The sequence below is a fragment of the Myotis lucifugus genome, unplaced genomic scaffold (genome assembly GCF_000147115.1).
Source record: "Myotis lucifugus unplaced genomic scaffold, Myoluc2.0 scaffold_11, whole genome shotgun sequence".
Lineage (NCBI taxonomy): Eukaryota > Metazoa > Chordata > Mammalia > Chiroptera > Vespertilionidae > Myotis > Myotis lucifugus.
The window spans coordinates 12,196,673-12,212,032 of record NW_005871059.1 but is presented as its reverse complement, the minus strand read 5'-3'; the positions used below and the strand labels follow the sequence as shown (position 1 = coordinate 12,212,032).

Below are 15,360 nucleotides of genomic sequence, written 5' to 3'. Positions count from 1 at the left end.
TGTGACAATAATCAAAGGATCCTTGAAAAGGCTTCCAAGACCAATCAATGGGGAAAAGATGGTCTCTTAACAACTGGTGCTTGCTAAAGTGGATATCCACATGCAAATGAATGTAGCTGCACCGGTACCTTATACCATATACAAAAATTATATCAACCTAGACAAAAGACCTAAATGTAAGACTTAAACCTATAAAATTCCTAGAGGGAAACATAGGGGAAGCTCCATAATACTGGATTTGGTAATGGTTTGGGTATGACACCAAAGCACAAGTAGCAAAAGCAAAAATAGACAAATGGGACTACACCAAACTTAAAAAGTCCTGTGTAACGAAGGACACAATCAACAGGGTAAGAAGGCAACCTACAGAATGGGTAGTTCAGTCACCCAGACACAAGTGAACAAAGAAGAGTTTTTTTCACGTTCAAATTCAAATTTTTAGGGGGAGTAAAATCTCCAAGTGGAGAGGAAGTATAGGGACACTACCACTCAGCCAACCGGATTCAGGTCTGGTGGGACAGATGAGATGGTGCATGTCAGCATCTCCCAGTATCACACCCACACTGCACCTGGGAGAACAGGGGGCGGTGGGTGTGTGTGCGTGTCCACTCCGCACAAGAAATAGCACAGATTTGCCTGGTCACCCCCAAAGGCTACTCACCGCTGTGCTGTGAATAGTCCTCCTTCGCGCAGAGCCATCGGGCGGTGTTACTAAGAATTTTGTTCGATCCATCGGATTTCTAGAGTGTGTAGCTTTGTAGGGCATGATGTTGATGGGGCTGCAAGATGCTGAACGAGGACAAATGGGGATAACTAGGGTGCAGGTGATTGTTTTACACACAAGAGTGCCAGAGGAGCAGTTGAAGGAAAGCCAAAAGCAGGTTCAGGAAAAGGAGCAAAGCGGAGATAGAGAGAAAAGCAGGGAGAAGATGTTATTACCTACAGGTATCCAGGCCCTCATACTCAACTCTCCTCACAGTCCTGTCAGTTTGTGGTGTGTCCAAGAGGAAGGCATATCCAAATGAAAAATCTGGAATATATAAGCTCTTTGGCTATTTAAATACTGATTAAAGAAATAGATGTAATCCAATAATTATGGAATGCAATGGCCTTATATTCCTATAAACTCAAGGTTTGGTAAAATGCTACATTAATGAAAGGTAATTTTTATATAAGGCCTGCTTTATAATCACATTTTTCCTAATTAGCTTTAAGAGTGAACAAAAGGTGGAAAGACAGGAAGCAAGCAAGCAAGCAAGCAACTATTTCAGGAGTAAAGTTCAATAGGCAGTGGTTAAAAAAAGAAAAAGCAACTGAATTTTAAAAATGTTAAATGACCAAGTCTTACCAGGTGTTAAGACCTGTTTGAAGGATAACTAATAATTTCTAGAAAAAAATTCTGTGAAAGTTTTATCTATTTAAAGGCAAATCAAATGCATGCTTGTGGATTTTCCCAGAATCCAAAGCATTGAAGGTTCATAACAAGCAGCAGCAGAATGTATGGGGAAACAGGATGTCATCATTTAAAATGGTGAATAAAACACAAATATGTTAGAATTGCCAAAAATAAAGTTGAATCATGCATAGCTTTACAGTTGTACCCAAAATGGAACATTTTTTTGAAAAATCACAAAGTTTCTGACCATTCACCTTCAAAGGAACGCCGTCATTAATCAAGGGATTCTGAGCAATGATGATTTAAAGACATTCATTCAGACAATAAGTACTGCAGAGGTATCTAAAGTATGGGTACTAAGGTTCCAAGGCTCATTTTCAGATCTCATCCAGAAATCTTGTTCTCCAGCAAAAAAAATAAGACAATTAAACATGACCACTGAGGAGAATTGTATGTAAGTGAACTGTTGTAAACATGGTTTTACCCAATTCTAGCCATGGTACAACTCTTTAAAGAGACCATTCATGCCAGCTGAATATACCAGTATTAACAAATTAAAAACTCAAAAGTTCACAAGACAAATTTGGGGTCATCTTAATTTCAGAGTTAGGGTTTAAACGTATGTTTATTTTAGTTTAACCTATAGACAGAACGTGGATCAGACTGCACCTTTCACCAAATGCCTGGCAGGATCTCCCGGTTATCAGTGGCCAAGGCAGTAAACAGACTGGAAATTGCATTCTCTTTTCCCATTATCTGAACACAGAGCTCTATTTCTTCTGGGTAAACAGAAACATTTTGCATTCCCTCAGCTCTCCTGAAAAGAATATGTGTGTCTTACTTGGGAGTTGACACAGAGCTTTGTTTCAGATCTTAATGGCAAAAGAAGATTTCTCTGTATTGTGAGGAAAGGACCTTATCTCATTTGGTTTACTGTGATCACAGGGGAAATAATTTGAAAATAACCTTTCTCAATGCCACGGCAAAGCATTTGCATTTCCCAGACAAGGGAAGAGTTCATTAATGTAAAACTCTTCCAAGCCAATCAAATATATTTAGAAAATAACATCCTGGCACAAGGCACTTCTGTAGGATTCATGACCAGGAGAGGCACACATTGCCTAGGGCATGACCAGAGGGCCACTAACCGTGCTGGGGGGTCAAGAAACTCTAGACTAGACAACAGCCTTGCTCTGAGGCCATAGGTCTGACACTGAAAAAGGAATAAAGCACAGAAATATGATTTCTTTTTCCTCTAGTGAAAAACAGTTATTTTGGGGGGTATTTATGGAGCAATTTTGAGACCATCCTGGATGTAAACCAATCTCATCATGCCTCCAGTTTATTCTTTATTATGGTGCCGAGGTAACATTAATCAAAGGATGAAAATGTCTTAAACCTATCAGTGTAGTTTACACTAAAATCTTCAAATTTAATTGTTCAAGGAACATTGCCTGGCTAAAATAAACACTATAAATTCCTTCTAAGGATATTACATTTCATGAGCTTCATTGTTGTTCTCGATAGCAACTACTGAAAAACCTGAAACTTTAAGTCAATTATTCTAATACTCTTGCTCTTTTGAAGAAATAGTAAGAGCAATCTTAGTTGTCTTCCCCACTCCCCCAGAATGCTCTCCTTATCTCAAAGTCAATTTGTTACACGTGAAAATTCTTCTATAGAAAGTCTTCCACAATATCTGCATTTTCTCTATCCTTGGTAGCAAGTGTGCCTTAATTTAAATCATTCAAGATTTGCTATATGAAAAGATGGGTGAAAAGACAATGCAGTTCAAGTGGTTGGAGTGTGGCATGGAGAATAGAAAAATTACATAATAGAATAATAATAATAATATTAAATTTATTGAGTGCCTACTATGTGCAGGCACTATTCTAAGCATTTTATATGTATTAACTCTTTTAATCCTGAGCTCTAATAATCACAGTTATTTTAAATGTATTTTTTAAAGTGGGCATGGAAAAGTCAACCCAAAGCAGTAGATACAAATGAGACTCTGATTTTCAGTTCTCAACTGCTCTCATGGCTTGTTCTGGAAGTTTGCAATCACTGAACATCTTAGGGGTGACTATTTTGATCTACTATTGTAACCCTGGCTCTGGATGTAGGTCATCCTCTTGCCAATGGCAATTGGATATAAGATGAACTCAAGGGACAACACTAAAATGGGAAGACAAGAAAGAAAAATCAACGAGAGTAGACAGAAAAAGTGTTTTTGACAAGATATATGTAAGAGATGTTTACATATGTAATTTCATATGGAAAATTTTAGAAATCAACAGTTTTGGTTCATTAAACATAAGCTGTACTGATGCAATAACAGGTAACAATGATCTAAGGAATATATTAATGAAACAGGCAACTCAAGGAAAGGCTATACATTGCTTCACACTAAAGTAAATTAATGAGTCAATCTGTGACAAGGAGAATGGAAAAGTTGCAAAGTAAAGAAGAACCAGTTAGGAGGTAAAAAGCACCTGGCTGAACATAACAATGAAGAAGGAAGGTGGGAAGATGGGTGGGTAGAATGGGTGGAAAATGAGGAAATGGTGTTGAAAAAGACTAGAGGAAGAGTGAAAGAATTGACAAAAGTTAGTGATGACAGAAATAGCAAACAAAGACAATTTTCTAGCTGCGAGGCAGTCTTTTAGTATGAAAACATACAATACGGAGATTCATAAGCATGATAGCCATAAACTATTATTTAGATCCTATGAAAGAAAACTGAAAAAGCAGTGTTAGAGGTTCTTCAATTAGCTGGACCTAAAGAAAAACTTATATAAAAGTATGCCATTCACAGGCATAAAAAACGAAAACTATCTTGAAATAAGCTATACTTTTTCCTCCAGAAATATCTCAGATATAACATGACAGCTGACAAGTTACTTTACAGAAAACACAGAACATTGTGGTCCAGCTAGTTGAATGCACAAGGTACACAGAGCATCACACGGGGTGCCAAGGATGGAGGGTAAGCTAGTTTAAGGTCCAGTCTACTGATTTCCTAAGTGGCTCTGGTAAATCACTTTCATTACTGGGTTCCACAGGCAGGTGGTGGGAATGCCTGAACGTGCTTTCTTGACTATCTCCCAGGGGTACTGTGAGAATTAGTGTTGATATTAGCTCATTGGAAACCAGAGATGAAAGACATTATAAAACCAAGAATTAGTATTTGTAAGTGAAGAGGTTCGCAGAGGCAAAGTGTTTTTTAAAGGGAATTTTGTGAAGAGGCTATGCAATTTCTTAAGTGCCAACGATGAGGGCTAGTAGACTGGTTATATTGATACACCAGCTGTGCCCAAAGATAGCTGGGAATATCTAAATCAACTCACCATGTGATGTTGCCAAAAGCCTAATATGTATCTTCCAGCTAGATATATGGAATTAATTGGCCCATTCAGGCGTGTTTTGCATTTCAAAAAAGTAAAGGAGTTATAATTAATTATAATAGCCAGTACTTGGTGCATTTTACATACTATATTTTCAAAGTATGTAACAATTAAGAACACTATAATTAGCCTTCTCCACAAATCTTAAGAGTTTTGGAAGGGTACTCTTCCAAGTTGACATATAAAAGACTGGCACAGGAGGGTAAGTAGCCAGCCGACAGCCACATTATGAAACTGTATGCTTAAATCGGCTCGTGCTTTGATTTTATCCCCAAGTCCACATGTTAGTATATTAAATTATTTCTGCCTCTGATCATTGGCTTAGATGCAAGGGCAGAAAGAAAGTTAGGGAAGGCACAGTTCTTTCTGGGAATGTTCTGAACAGACAGAAGTATCTCATCACAGGGAGGGGACCCTTTGTCTGCCTGACATCTGGTGTCCAGATAAGATGCTAAGATGGATGCGAAGAGGAAACAATGCCAGGGGCATGAAACCAACACCAACAGACACATTTCCAAAGCTATTCCACCCGGAGGAGAGAGAAGCTCACATTGGGAAAAACGAAGATGTGGTCAGATGGAGGCTCAGATATGCTTCAAAAGGAGGACTCGACGGCCCCAGGAAAGGTGCACCGTGACAGTTTTACCTGCATCTCCAGACAAGGCAGCTGTGCTTTTACTCCTGGCCAGGAACGAGTGCGTGGGCGTCAGCAGTCTGTTAACAACGCTGCTCTCCCATGGGCTGAGCTGCAGGCGGCGAGCTAAACGTCACCACATAAGCAAGATGTTAGAAGCATTCCTTCCAGGGGCAAGAGGGTGCAGAGCATCACACCTATCGCTTCCACATGCCGGCCTTCGAGAGAGACGGGCTCTCTGGCGAGGACAGTGGGTGAAGAGTCAGGGCAACAGGAACCCTCCCCATCGGAGCCGTTATCCTATGGCATTGCCTTTCTGCAAAGGTTCATTTTGTGGCAGGCTCTATATTAGTTTTATGGGTGCAGTTTTCGCTAACCACCCTCCTATAGCAGTCAACAGATAACACAGCAGAAATGTTATTTCCACGACAGGTTTGGCATGTGTCACCGACTCCAGTCATACCTATCTGCCGTCTGCCCTTATCAGGATGGGCAGTGGACTGCTGACACACCTCAGCCAAAGGAATTCCTAAGTACCCTGAATAATCAGCGCCACCAGCGGCCATGCCAGCTTAATGCAAGACTGGATTTATAAGTAAATAAAGATAGAAAGGTCTCCATTACATGTTGATAGATCTCCATGAATTGTGACTCGGGTAATTGTGGGGAAATTAAAGATAATAAAACGGAAGAGGACTCATGCACAGTTCTGTATAGAATTTCCTTTTGGCTTTTTCATTCAGCAAAGTCGGGTTCTTTCAGGTCCCTGTTTGACAGCAACATAAAATTTTGGGGGAGCGTAAGGGTAAAGTTGAAGCAAGATAAAATTAAATAGAAAAGCCAAAATCCAATAGAAACATAAATTGGAGATTGCTAGTTGGTGTGAAGAATCTGGAAGGTCAATTTAAAATAATGTAATGAAGTATGGTCCTAAATTATATGGGGCTTGGCACGCCCACTGTTAGGAAATGCATGCCAATCATAAATTACTTTGCTTACGTTAGCTTCCATTGATGGCCTATGAAAATACAGAGGCAACTTTCTAAAATTCCAGGAAAGAAGTCTACAAAAATCACTCAAGCGATAATATATCTTTATTTTAGAACACATTTCCAAGTGACTTATAAAAGACTTTAAAACTGTCTAAACCTGGCAAGGCCATTCTGTTCCTCATGGTAAACAGCAGGTACAAGTAAGTCTCTTTGCCTCTGGAGCAGTCGTTCTTATAACAATCTTATATATGACATGTTTGAAATGAATGGCATTTATATTCTAGGAAAGTAGTTTTAGTTATTAGAAGCCATCCAGTGTTACATGTGTCACAGAAAATATTTGCTTCTATCTCGAAGTGGTACCAACTTCCAATAAGAACCTTAATTATCTGACTTAAAAAAAGAATGACTATTGTGATCAAGGCTCTGGTGAATTTAATAATCAGTGAATTGTTTATTAAATTTTTCTGGTTATTTGGAGAGCCTTCACGGTTAAATGAAATCTTATCTAACAGCAAGACATTAACAAAAAGATCTGTTACAAAAACCAATGTAATAGGTACAGAGGTAGTATAATGTACATTGAGAAACGTGCTAATTACAAATTGTAGTATGGTAGTGTATGTGCGCTTTGTGTATCAACAACAAAAATATTGTAATCTAGAATTACAATACATCCACAGAAGATCAATGGGGAAAAACATTAGGATTAAATTAAAATCTTCACCAGAACTCTATTTTTAGTAGATGAGAAAGGGAAGAAGAGATGAATGCTTCCTTTTTTAGATAAAATAGAACTGCCGAGATGGTTTATCATTGAAAAGACATGTCCCTCTACCCTACCCCTTCATTAAGTTCAATTACTTTATTTCTGTGCATCTTTAAGGCATCAACCAAAATTTGCCTCAAATGAAGATTAAAAACTCTTTGACTTGTATTTAAAGCACATCCAAAGAGATTAAAGCTCTGACCCATGAATGAATGATTTGCTAAGAGACACATGTTTCCTCTTCTACCACCTTCACAGCTATGCCCTGAGCAAAAGAGAGACAGATCTCTTCCATAAGGTAACTTTTTAGTAAAGGTATGGACAGGAGAGTGAGTTTATGTTTTTTGTTTTATTTTTTCACTTAGAGGGGCCTGATTTTAAGGTGATAAACTCTGGAATGAAGAGATATTAATTCTCCTGAAATAAAGTATCGATCCTGTTTAAGCACTTAAAAATGAGATTTTGACAATCCCTATAATAGACTACCCGGACCCGGGAGGCAAACAAACATGCTAGATATTTGCACCTGCATATTCCCCATGAGCAGAAAACTACTATTAGGTTCCAGATGATGGAGAAACCAGGCAAGTGTTGCCAGGTCCTGATTTTTCATTAAAAATAGAAAACCTAAATGATATATTCCATTTTAAAAATGATGCCAATTAATTCAAATGAAAAAAAGAACAAATCCTTTGCTCAGGTCAAGCAGAACATGCCTGTGGGCAGAATTCAGTTTGAGGTCTACCACACCATGTCCTCTGTCCTAGACTCTAGGAAAAAAAATGTATGGACTAATTTTAAGCAAAGAGTAGGTGACTTCATTCTTACTTTTAAAAAAACTCTCCTTACTATTTGCCCTTGAGAAAAAAGCTGGCTAAGCAGGTAACTTAAATTAATAAGAAATACACATTTTTAATGTAAAAATTTCCAGTGGCAATATTCACTCTATTGCAGCAATTATAGAAATCTTTGGTAGTCAGGGGTTTCCTTTTAACTCGGGTCATTTTATCAGTCTATGATGCTATATTCAGGTGTGATAATCAAAATATTTAAAAACTGGTAGGACATGGATGCCACTCACTAGCCCTGGGTGACCTGGGGAAGCACAGCTTGGGGAAGTGAATACTTACCAACTGGTATGAAAATATTTGAGTGTTTTTAATAACCAGTACAGCATTCCAGCTGAATATCAACCTTGAGAATATCAGAGCCTCAGTTTAATACCAGCTCCCAGGCTTGTGCTGTGAGGTTGAGAACGCTCAAACCACCCCTAGTAATGGTATATAGATATAACCTCTAACAGATTAGTCTGTAAAAACCTCTACTTCAGTAATTTAATAAAAATGCTTTTTAATTTGATGATAAAGCATAACCAACTTTTAAAAGTAGCATAAAATAAGCTAAGTAAATTCCTTAAGTTTTTAAATTGGGAAGTTCAAATTCAGAATTTCTATTCTTTTTAAAAGACCCAGATTTTTCACTGTCCTCTTGAGGGTTTTGCTCAACTTAAAAAAAAACTGCTTCCTGGACCTAAAGGAACCTCTGGATGACCCAAATCTTCCTTTAGAGCCAACCGTATCTGTTAGATCCAGGAACTTTTTGATAAATGGGAAATAAACAGAACTCCCCAATTTAGTGTCTCCCTCCTATCCTGTTGGTCAGCTTAGTATTCAGTTTTATAAGCCTGTACCATGATTCAAGGGGCAGTTTCCTGGCCCCAGCTATGACTTGTTTATTAAACTTCCCTTGACCCTTAACCTTTCCCAGAGGAAGAACGCACAGAGTCAGGGTTGATCTTAGGAAGGGCATCCATGAAGGTAAAACCTGAAGATGCAGTGTAGCAACATGGGTTAGGAGCTGGTGATCACTATTCTAGTCCCTCTTCTCTAATAGTCAGCCTCTAGGATACTGGTTCAGGCCCTGCACCTCTTCGGGACTCTTACCCCAACTAGAGTAGAGGAGTCATCCAACAAATTCCCCCAAGTTCTAAGATGCTTTTTCTTAAGAATATCCAATCAGATATTATCACACAGAACCTATAAAACATCTTATTCCTAGTTGACTCAGCATTGTCCTTCTGAGGAAGTGTGGACAGGATGTTGTCTGGCTTACTGCCCACCTCCCACTCTCAACCTTACCCTAATTTAGCTGTGTACTGTAGGAAGAAGTATGCAAGGTTTAACTTAAAAGTAGTGTAAAATCCCAACTGTAGCTTGTCTGATATCCAGGTTCCCCAAAAGTATGAAATTAGAGTAAGTGACCAGCTCCAAACAAAAGAAGAATAGACAACTGTAAGAATAGCATTCACATGCTATATTTTAGGTTACATTAGGGGGAATGAGTTTGAAAAGAAAGGCTATTTATGAAAGGAATTTTAATTCATAATACTTTATAAAAGGCTTCTAATTTGACTACATGTCTAATACTGATTTAGGCAAATTAGGTTAAAGAGAAAAAAAGGAATGGTTTAAGTTAAAAGGCAAGAACAGGAAGTTGTTCAAACATTTACTGTATTAAGAGATTAGTTATAAAACAACATCAGCACATAGAATATTGTACATTATGACACCATAATTTTTATACAATATAAAATACACAAATACACATACACACATACAGAACATGCACACATTACATTCTTTTTCAATACTACTAGTATAAACACTGAACCTTTCCCCATCAGTTTCTTAATAAAGCACTTAAAGTAACCACAACTTGTTACTTTTAAAGAATATGTATTTTTATATTGCACAATAATTTTTTTGTTTTGTTTTTTAATTTAAAATCATTTTAATTATGTAAAACAAGTAGCTTATCTTAAAAGCTTGGTTTTTCCTACCATGATATATAAAATATGTAAAATAAAGCTTTCATTTAATAAATAACATTCATGTACTGTAAATCCATAAGATGAATAAAACTCAAAATTAAAGTAAATGTTAATTGGAGGACTATGATTATTAAAATTTTTAGGAGGCTTCACTGATGATATTCTTGAAGTTAGGCCAAATCCCTTAAGAGTAAATGAATGGAAACCAAAAAACCAGTCACACACACACAAGAAATGCGGCAAGAAAGGTTTGGTTAAATGAGAAGTTAGCAAATGGAATCTACTAACATGAATCAATTAAGTTTTTTTTTTTTTTAAGAAAATCAAAGATTGGAATTTCCAAAGTACAGATGAAAAGTCAAAGACAGTATGATTGAAGTAAAATAAATGTTCATAACAAAGATTAGTTGCATGTTAGTGGATAAGTGGGTGATTTCTGGAGCTGTAAACTCAGTTACTAAAGAGTTGAGAGAAGCACCGCTTTCATCACTGCTAAATGCAATCATTCAGCCAAGTTCTAAAATGAGAAATGTTCTTGTCGCAAGGAAAATGCTGCTCAGCCGTTTATTGCTTTTTTATTCTGAAGTTTTTTTCTTCCTATTTAAGAAACGTAGGGAAAGCAACTTCAGATGCTTATTTTTATCTGTAAACATCCAGAAAAAAAAGCATTAAGTAAATAACAGAACACTTTTTTTGTTTTCCTTTTGACTGTACCTCTATCTGGAGAATTTAGTAAAGTTGCAGATGAAGAGGAGAGCCGCTTGCTAATGACGGGATCAACATGTTTCGAAAGATTCATGGTGGAAACTGACCGCCTGTCTGGATCTAAAACAAATGGAGATAATGCTAATTGACAGCCAGCATGCAGGATTGCAATTTCCTAGTTCGCTGATGGAAGGGAAAACTAGGACTGGATGCTTTCAGCTCTATCCCTAGATCTTTCGTGATAGCACAGTTTTCCAAGTGGACATTTGCAAGGTAACTTAAAGGGTAGAAATAAAATTCATTTTCCTTATGGGATAAAATAAATATTCAGCTCACCAGTTTGTCAGCCAGGGAAATTCAAGCGTAATGTTATAATATGAGGAATGAAAGTCAGTGGAAGGCAACTAAAACAATGGAGGCAGACTGTGAAGCAAAGAGAGGGCCATACATGTGACAGCCTTTATAATTTCTCGAAGCAGGAACAATGGGGTAGACACAGTGCTGGTAAAATAGAAAGTAAACACTAGAAGACAAAGAACACCAGGTTCTGCGTATCTGCTGATAGCTTGGCTCCCAGGGTCATTTGCAACCAGGGCATGAAAGTTCATTATAGGAAAACACATTAACAAGAAAGAAGAGGAAAATAGTATTTCTATTTAAAAAGTCTACTAATAACCATGTCTCTAAGCCTAGAACATAGAGTTTAATATGGTTTGCAAAGGTAGAAACAGCCCACAAACTTGCCTGACAAAACAGATGGTCATAAAAAGAAAATCAGAATTCCTTCCTTTAAGTATATTAACAATATTGTTCATCCTGCTGTTGAGTAATTTTAGAGCAATTCTTAAAGTTCAAGTCAGAAGAGAAATAGCAGTCATTTAAAAGGCAAAAATCAACTCTATTAGTTTGCTGTCTGTATAGTGGAACCAAGTTGTAACAATACTCGGTAGCATAAATCATATTCCCTGAATAAAATTGTGTACATCAAAAGTTTAAAAAATCTCATTGTATTTATTTAGGAGGCAGGTAGATGTTCTATAATAGCCAAAGGTAATGGGGTTTTTGCCATATTTTGTTTTATTTTTCTATTGTTAACATCTTCTAAAACCAAAACAAACCAAAATATTCCTTGTGGGAGAAAGGCTTTCAAAACCTAGTTGCTATTGGTCTAACTAACCCTGTAGTACAAATTTTACAGTAAACTTTTCCCCACAGAATAACCATTTTTGGCCATTAGTTACAGCAAGTCTTCCACCAGCATCAGACATTTCTATCTCCTACTGGGGCTCATTTATGGTTGAAGCATTTACTTATTAAAATAATCCAAACATAATTTCTGTGACTCAGATTTATTTATACTTAACTGATGGGCCCTTCGGGTGTTCCTAACATAAAGATTCAGGATAAAATGTCAAAAGGAACACCTTAATTATGAGGTTCAAGCGCACAAGGAAGGATAATGAAAGATATTTCCAGTGATTTTATAGCAATACATTTTCTGATATTGCTTTATATGTTAAGCTCTAATTAGAGGAAAATTGTGTCTACATGTAGGCCTATCCTGCATGGTTAAAATTATGGGGGTATAATATGTATTTATTACATTATTTTATACATAATAAGATAAGTTTTAATAATTTCTTTTTCTCATTGAACCGAACACAAATTCACGAAAGGATTTTTGACGAACTGGCTTAAACAGTACAAAGTTTACAAGCCAGTGCTAGTTGATGTGCGAGCAGTCAGACAACACACTGATTTAATCTGATTAAATTTAATTTCTAGGACCTGTTTGTTGGTCATGAACACTGAATGAGTACCACCAGGAGTTAGGCATTGCTGTGTAGTAAGGGGTATTCAAAATGAGGGAGGTCTGGTTGTTGCTCTCGAGGTCACAGCAGATCATTTTGACCTTTGAGAATTTTGGTATATTCCCATTATTTCCAAACTTCTCTCGTCTATGTAGCAGCAATGTTCTCTCATCCACAGCGCTTATAAAAACGAATTTTATACAACAGTTTACATTCTCTTGCTCTGAGTGACAGCACTAACGGTCATTTATTGAACTCTGAGTGCGAGGGAACTTTATTTCCCTTCAAAGAAAATCTGTAACAGAGTATACTTCTGCCTACACATGAAAAACAAAGCCAAATAAAAGAAAAAACAGTAAGGTTATAAAAATATGTACCATGACAGCTTTTCTACATGGAACACGTGTGTAAAACTATCCCTAGAGTGAAACATCACCCGTAAGTGATCCTAATGATCACAGATTTGATAGGTGCCCCACCAAAAAAGAGCCAAGAAAACTGCTTTCAATTGTGATTTACTCTGACAGGAAAGTAAATTGTGGTAATATGATTTTAGACTTTTTTTAAACATGAAGGGGTTATAGAAAATACACTGAATGTTAGGAATGAAAGAGAATAGAGCAAACAAACAAAAATCCATTAACATTTACTAGTAGATTACAACTACAAGTGGCTGCACAAGGATGGAATGGGGTGGGGAGGGGAAACCAAACTGGATGTGCTTTGATCCCAGGTAATTTATTCGCTAAAAAAAATTTTTTTAAAGTTTTATCTTAAAATGATCATTTAAGGAGAAAGTAAACATATGACATGTAATTATTTCAACACCTTCAAGTCACCTGAGTTATATTATCACACTTAAGAAACACTGTGCTATATGCCAGATCTAGGTCTATGCAATGGGATATTAAGCAAGCATTATGACTACGGTGGTGATGGTCCAGCTATTGATGAACTCTGGCCCTAGGTCTGAGGTGCCAGCTACAGGTCAGGCAATCAGCAATCACAGGGAGGTCTGTACCAGACTTTCTAGTACCACCCAAAGTTGTGAAGTGGTGGTCCAGGCCTGCTAAATCAAGAAAGGTGAATGATGATTCAACAAAACCACCTGGGGACAGCATGTAAGACAATGACCTTTCAAAGTAAATTAAAAAAAGAGGCTATTAGACTCACACAAATGAAAAAGAACTGACACACTATATAAAATTCAAGGTGTATTGAATTTACAGTACAAAAATAAGGCCTTTCACTAATTCCAAATTTCAGTATTCTCATGTCTACTTAAGAACAAGGGAATAGCAAAGGCATCTACTATTTGTAGCCTCAAAACCTGCACTTTCTCTTACAAAGCTAGTGTTGCATACACTTTAGGGTCAGAATACATAAGCTCGTAGTATTGATTTTAATTAGTCAATAAGCCTATGATTCTTCTAGAGTAAAAGATACAACTGGTGAACCAATTTCATAATCCTGAAACCCTATGTAATTTAATTAGACTAATGTAGAGTTGAAACTAGCATGTTTATTTAGAAGCATTGCATAGATTTCTCTCTCCTCAAGGACTTTGTAACAAATGAGAAAAGCAGTCTATGTTAAGGGGGACAATCTTATCTTCTTACCTCCATCACCCTCTTATCCTCAAACAGAAGCATCATTTAATTGTAGTGTCATTGTTTCAGCATGATTTTTGTTTTGCAAACACAGACTTAGGAAAAAGAAGCAACTGCACTTTTACTGCTCAGGAAAAACAAAAAGGGACTGTGAAAGTGGTCACCGCCTGTTTACCTGTGCTGTGAACGCTGTGGCTGGCATGGAGAGGGCCTCCCCATGACCATCGGTTATGCTTCTGTTTTGGTTTCTGGCTCCTTTCCATCGTACGTCGTACAACAGCTTCATGGCGCTCCTTAAATGGAATAGAGCAGTTGATGATTGGACTCAACCTAGTTATTTGAGACTTCTTTAAAATTTTTTATAAAAAATTGATTTGAGAGAAAAAGAGAATGAGAGAGAGAGAGAAACATCTATCTATTGCCCCACCTACTGATGCATTCATTGGTTGCTTCTTGTATGTGCCCTGATCTCTTATCAAACCTGAAACCTTGACATATAGGGACAATGCTCTAACCCAGTGGTCAGCAAACTGCAGCCTGCGAGCCACATGCGGCTCTTTGGCCCCTTGAGTGTGGCTCTTCCACAAAATGCCACATGTGGGTGCGCACGTACAGTGCGATTGAAACTTCGTGGCCCATGCGCAGAAGTCTGTATTTTGTGGAAGAGCCACACTCAAGGGGCCAAAGAGTCGCATGTGGCTCACGAGCCGCAGTTTGCTGACCACTGCTCTAACCAATTGAGCTACTTAGCCAGAGCAAGGCTTCTTTAACTTAAGACAGAGTAGTGAGAGGGAGTACTCCTAATCTATTTCTTAACATTTAGGAAATAGATTTTCAAAAAATGTTTTTATTGATCTTTTTTAAAAAAAAATGTTTTTGTTGATTTGAGAGAGAGAGAGAAAGGAAGAAAAGGGGGGGGGGGAGAGAGAGAGAGAGAGAGAGGAGAAATATTGATCGGTTGCCTCCTGCATACACCTGACCAGGAATTGAACCTGAAACCTGAGTATATGCCCTGACCGAGGAGCCAAATGGTAACCTTTAGATACATGGAGATGACATTCAACCAACTGAGCCACACTGGCCAGGGTTATATATTATCTTAAAGTGAGAATATTATCAACCTGGGATGGTTACTGAAATCATTAGGAGCCAGTTGAAAAAGCCCATTGCATATAGTAGGTACCTAACATATGATCTTTATTATTA

General features: G+C 37.5%; 1 protein-coding gene across 8 annotated transcripts in view; it reads right to left on the bottom strand.

Moving 5' to 3' along the window:
* MAP7 (microtubule associated protein 7) overlaps positions 1-15,360 on the bottom strand; it is a 132,077-nt gene that overhangs the window by 19,525 nt on the left and 97,192 nt on the right. For 4 of the 8 annotated variants that reach the window (XM_023750209.1, XM_023750211.1, XM_023750207.1 and 1 more), the window contains 4 exons: positions 14,330-14,501; positions 10,743-10,853; positions 5,450-5,563; positions 662-789 (listed from right to left, as the gene is read on the bottom strand). In XM_023750209.1, the coding sequence (XP_023605977.1) occupies positions 662-789; positions 5,450-5,563; positions 10,743-10,853; positions 14,330-14,501 (525 nt within the window). The remainder of the gene's footprint in view (positions 1-661; positions 790-5,449; positions 5,564-10,742; positions 10,854-14,329; positions 14,502-15,360) is intronic. The other 4 variants (XM_023750213.1, XM_023750208.1, XM_014451883.2 and 1 more) reach the window with 3 other exon arrangements.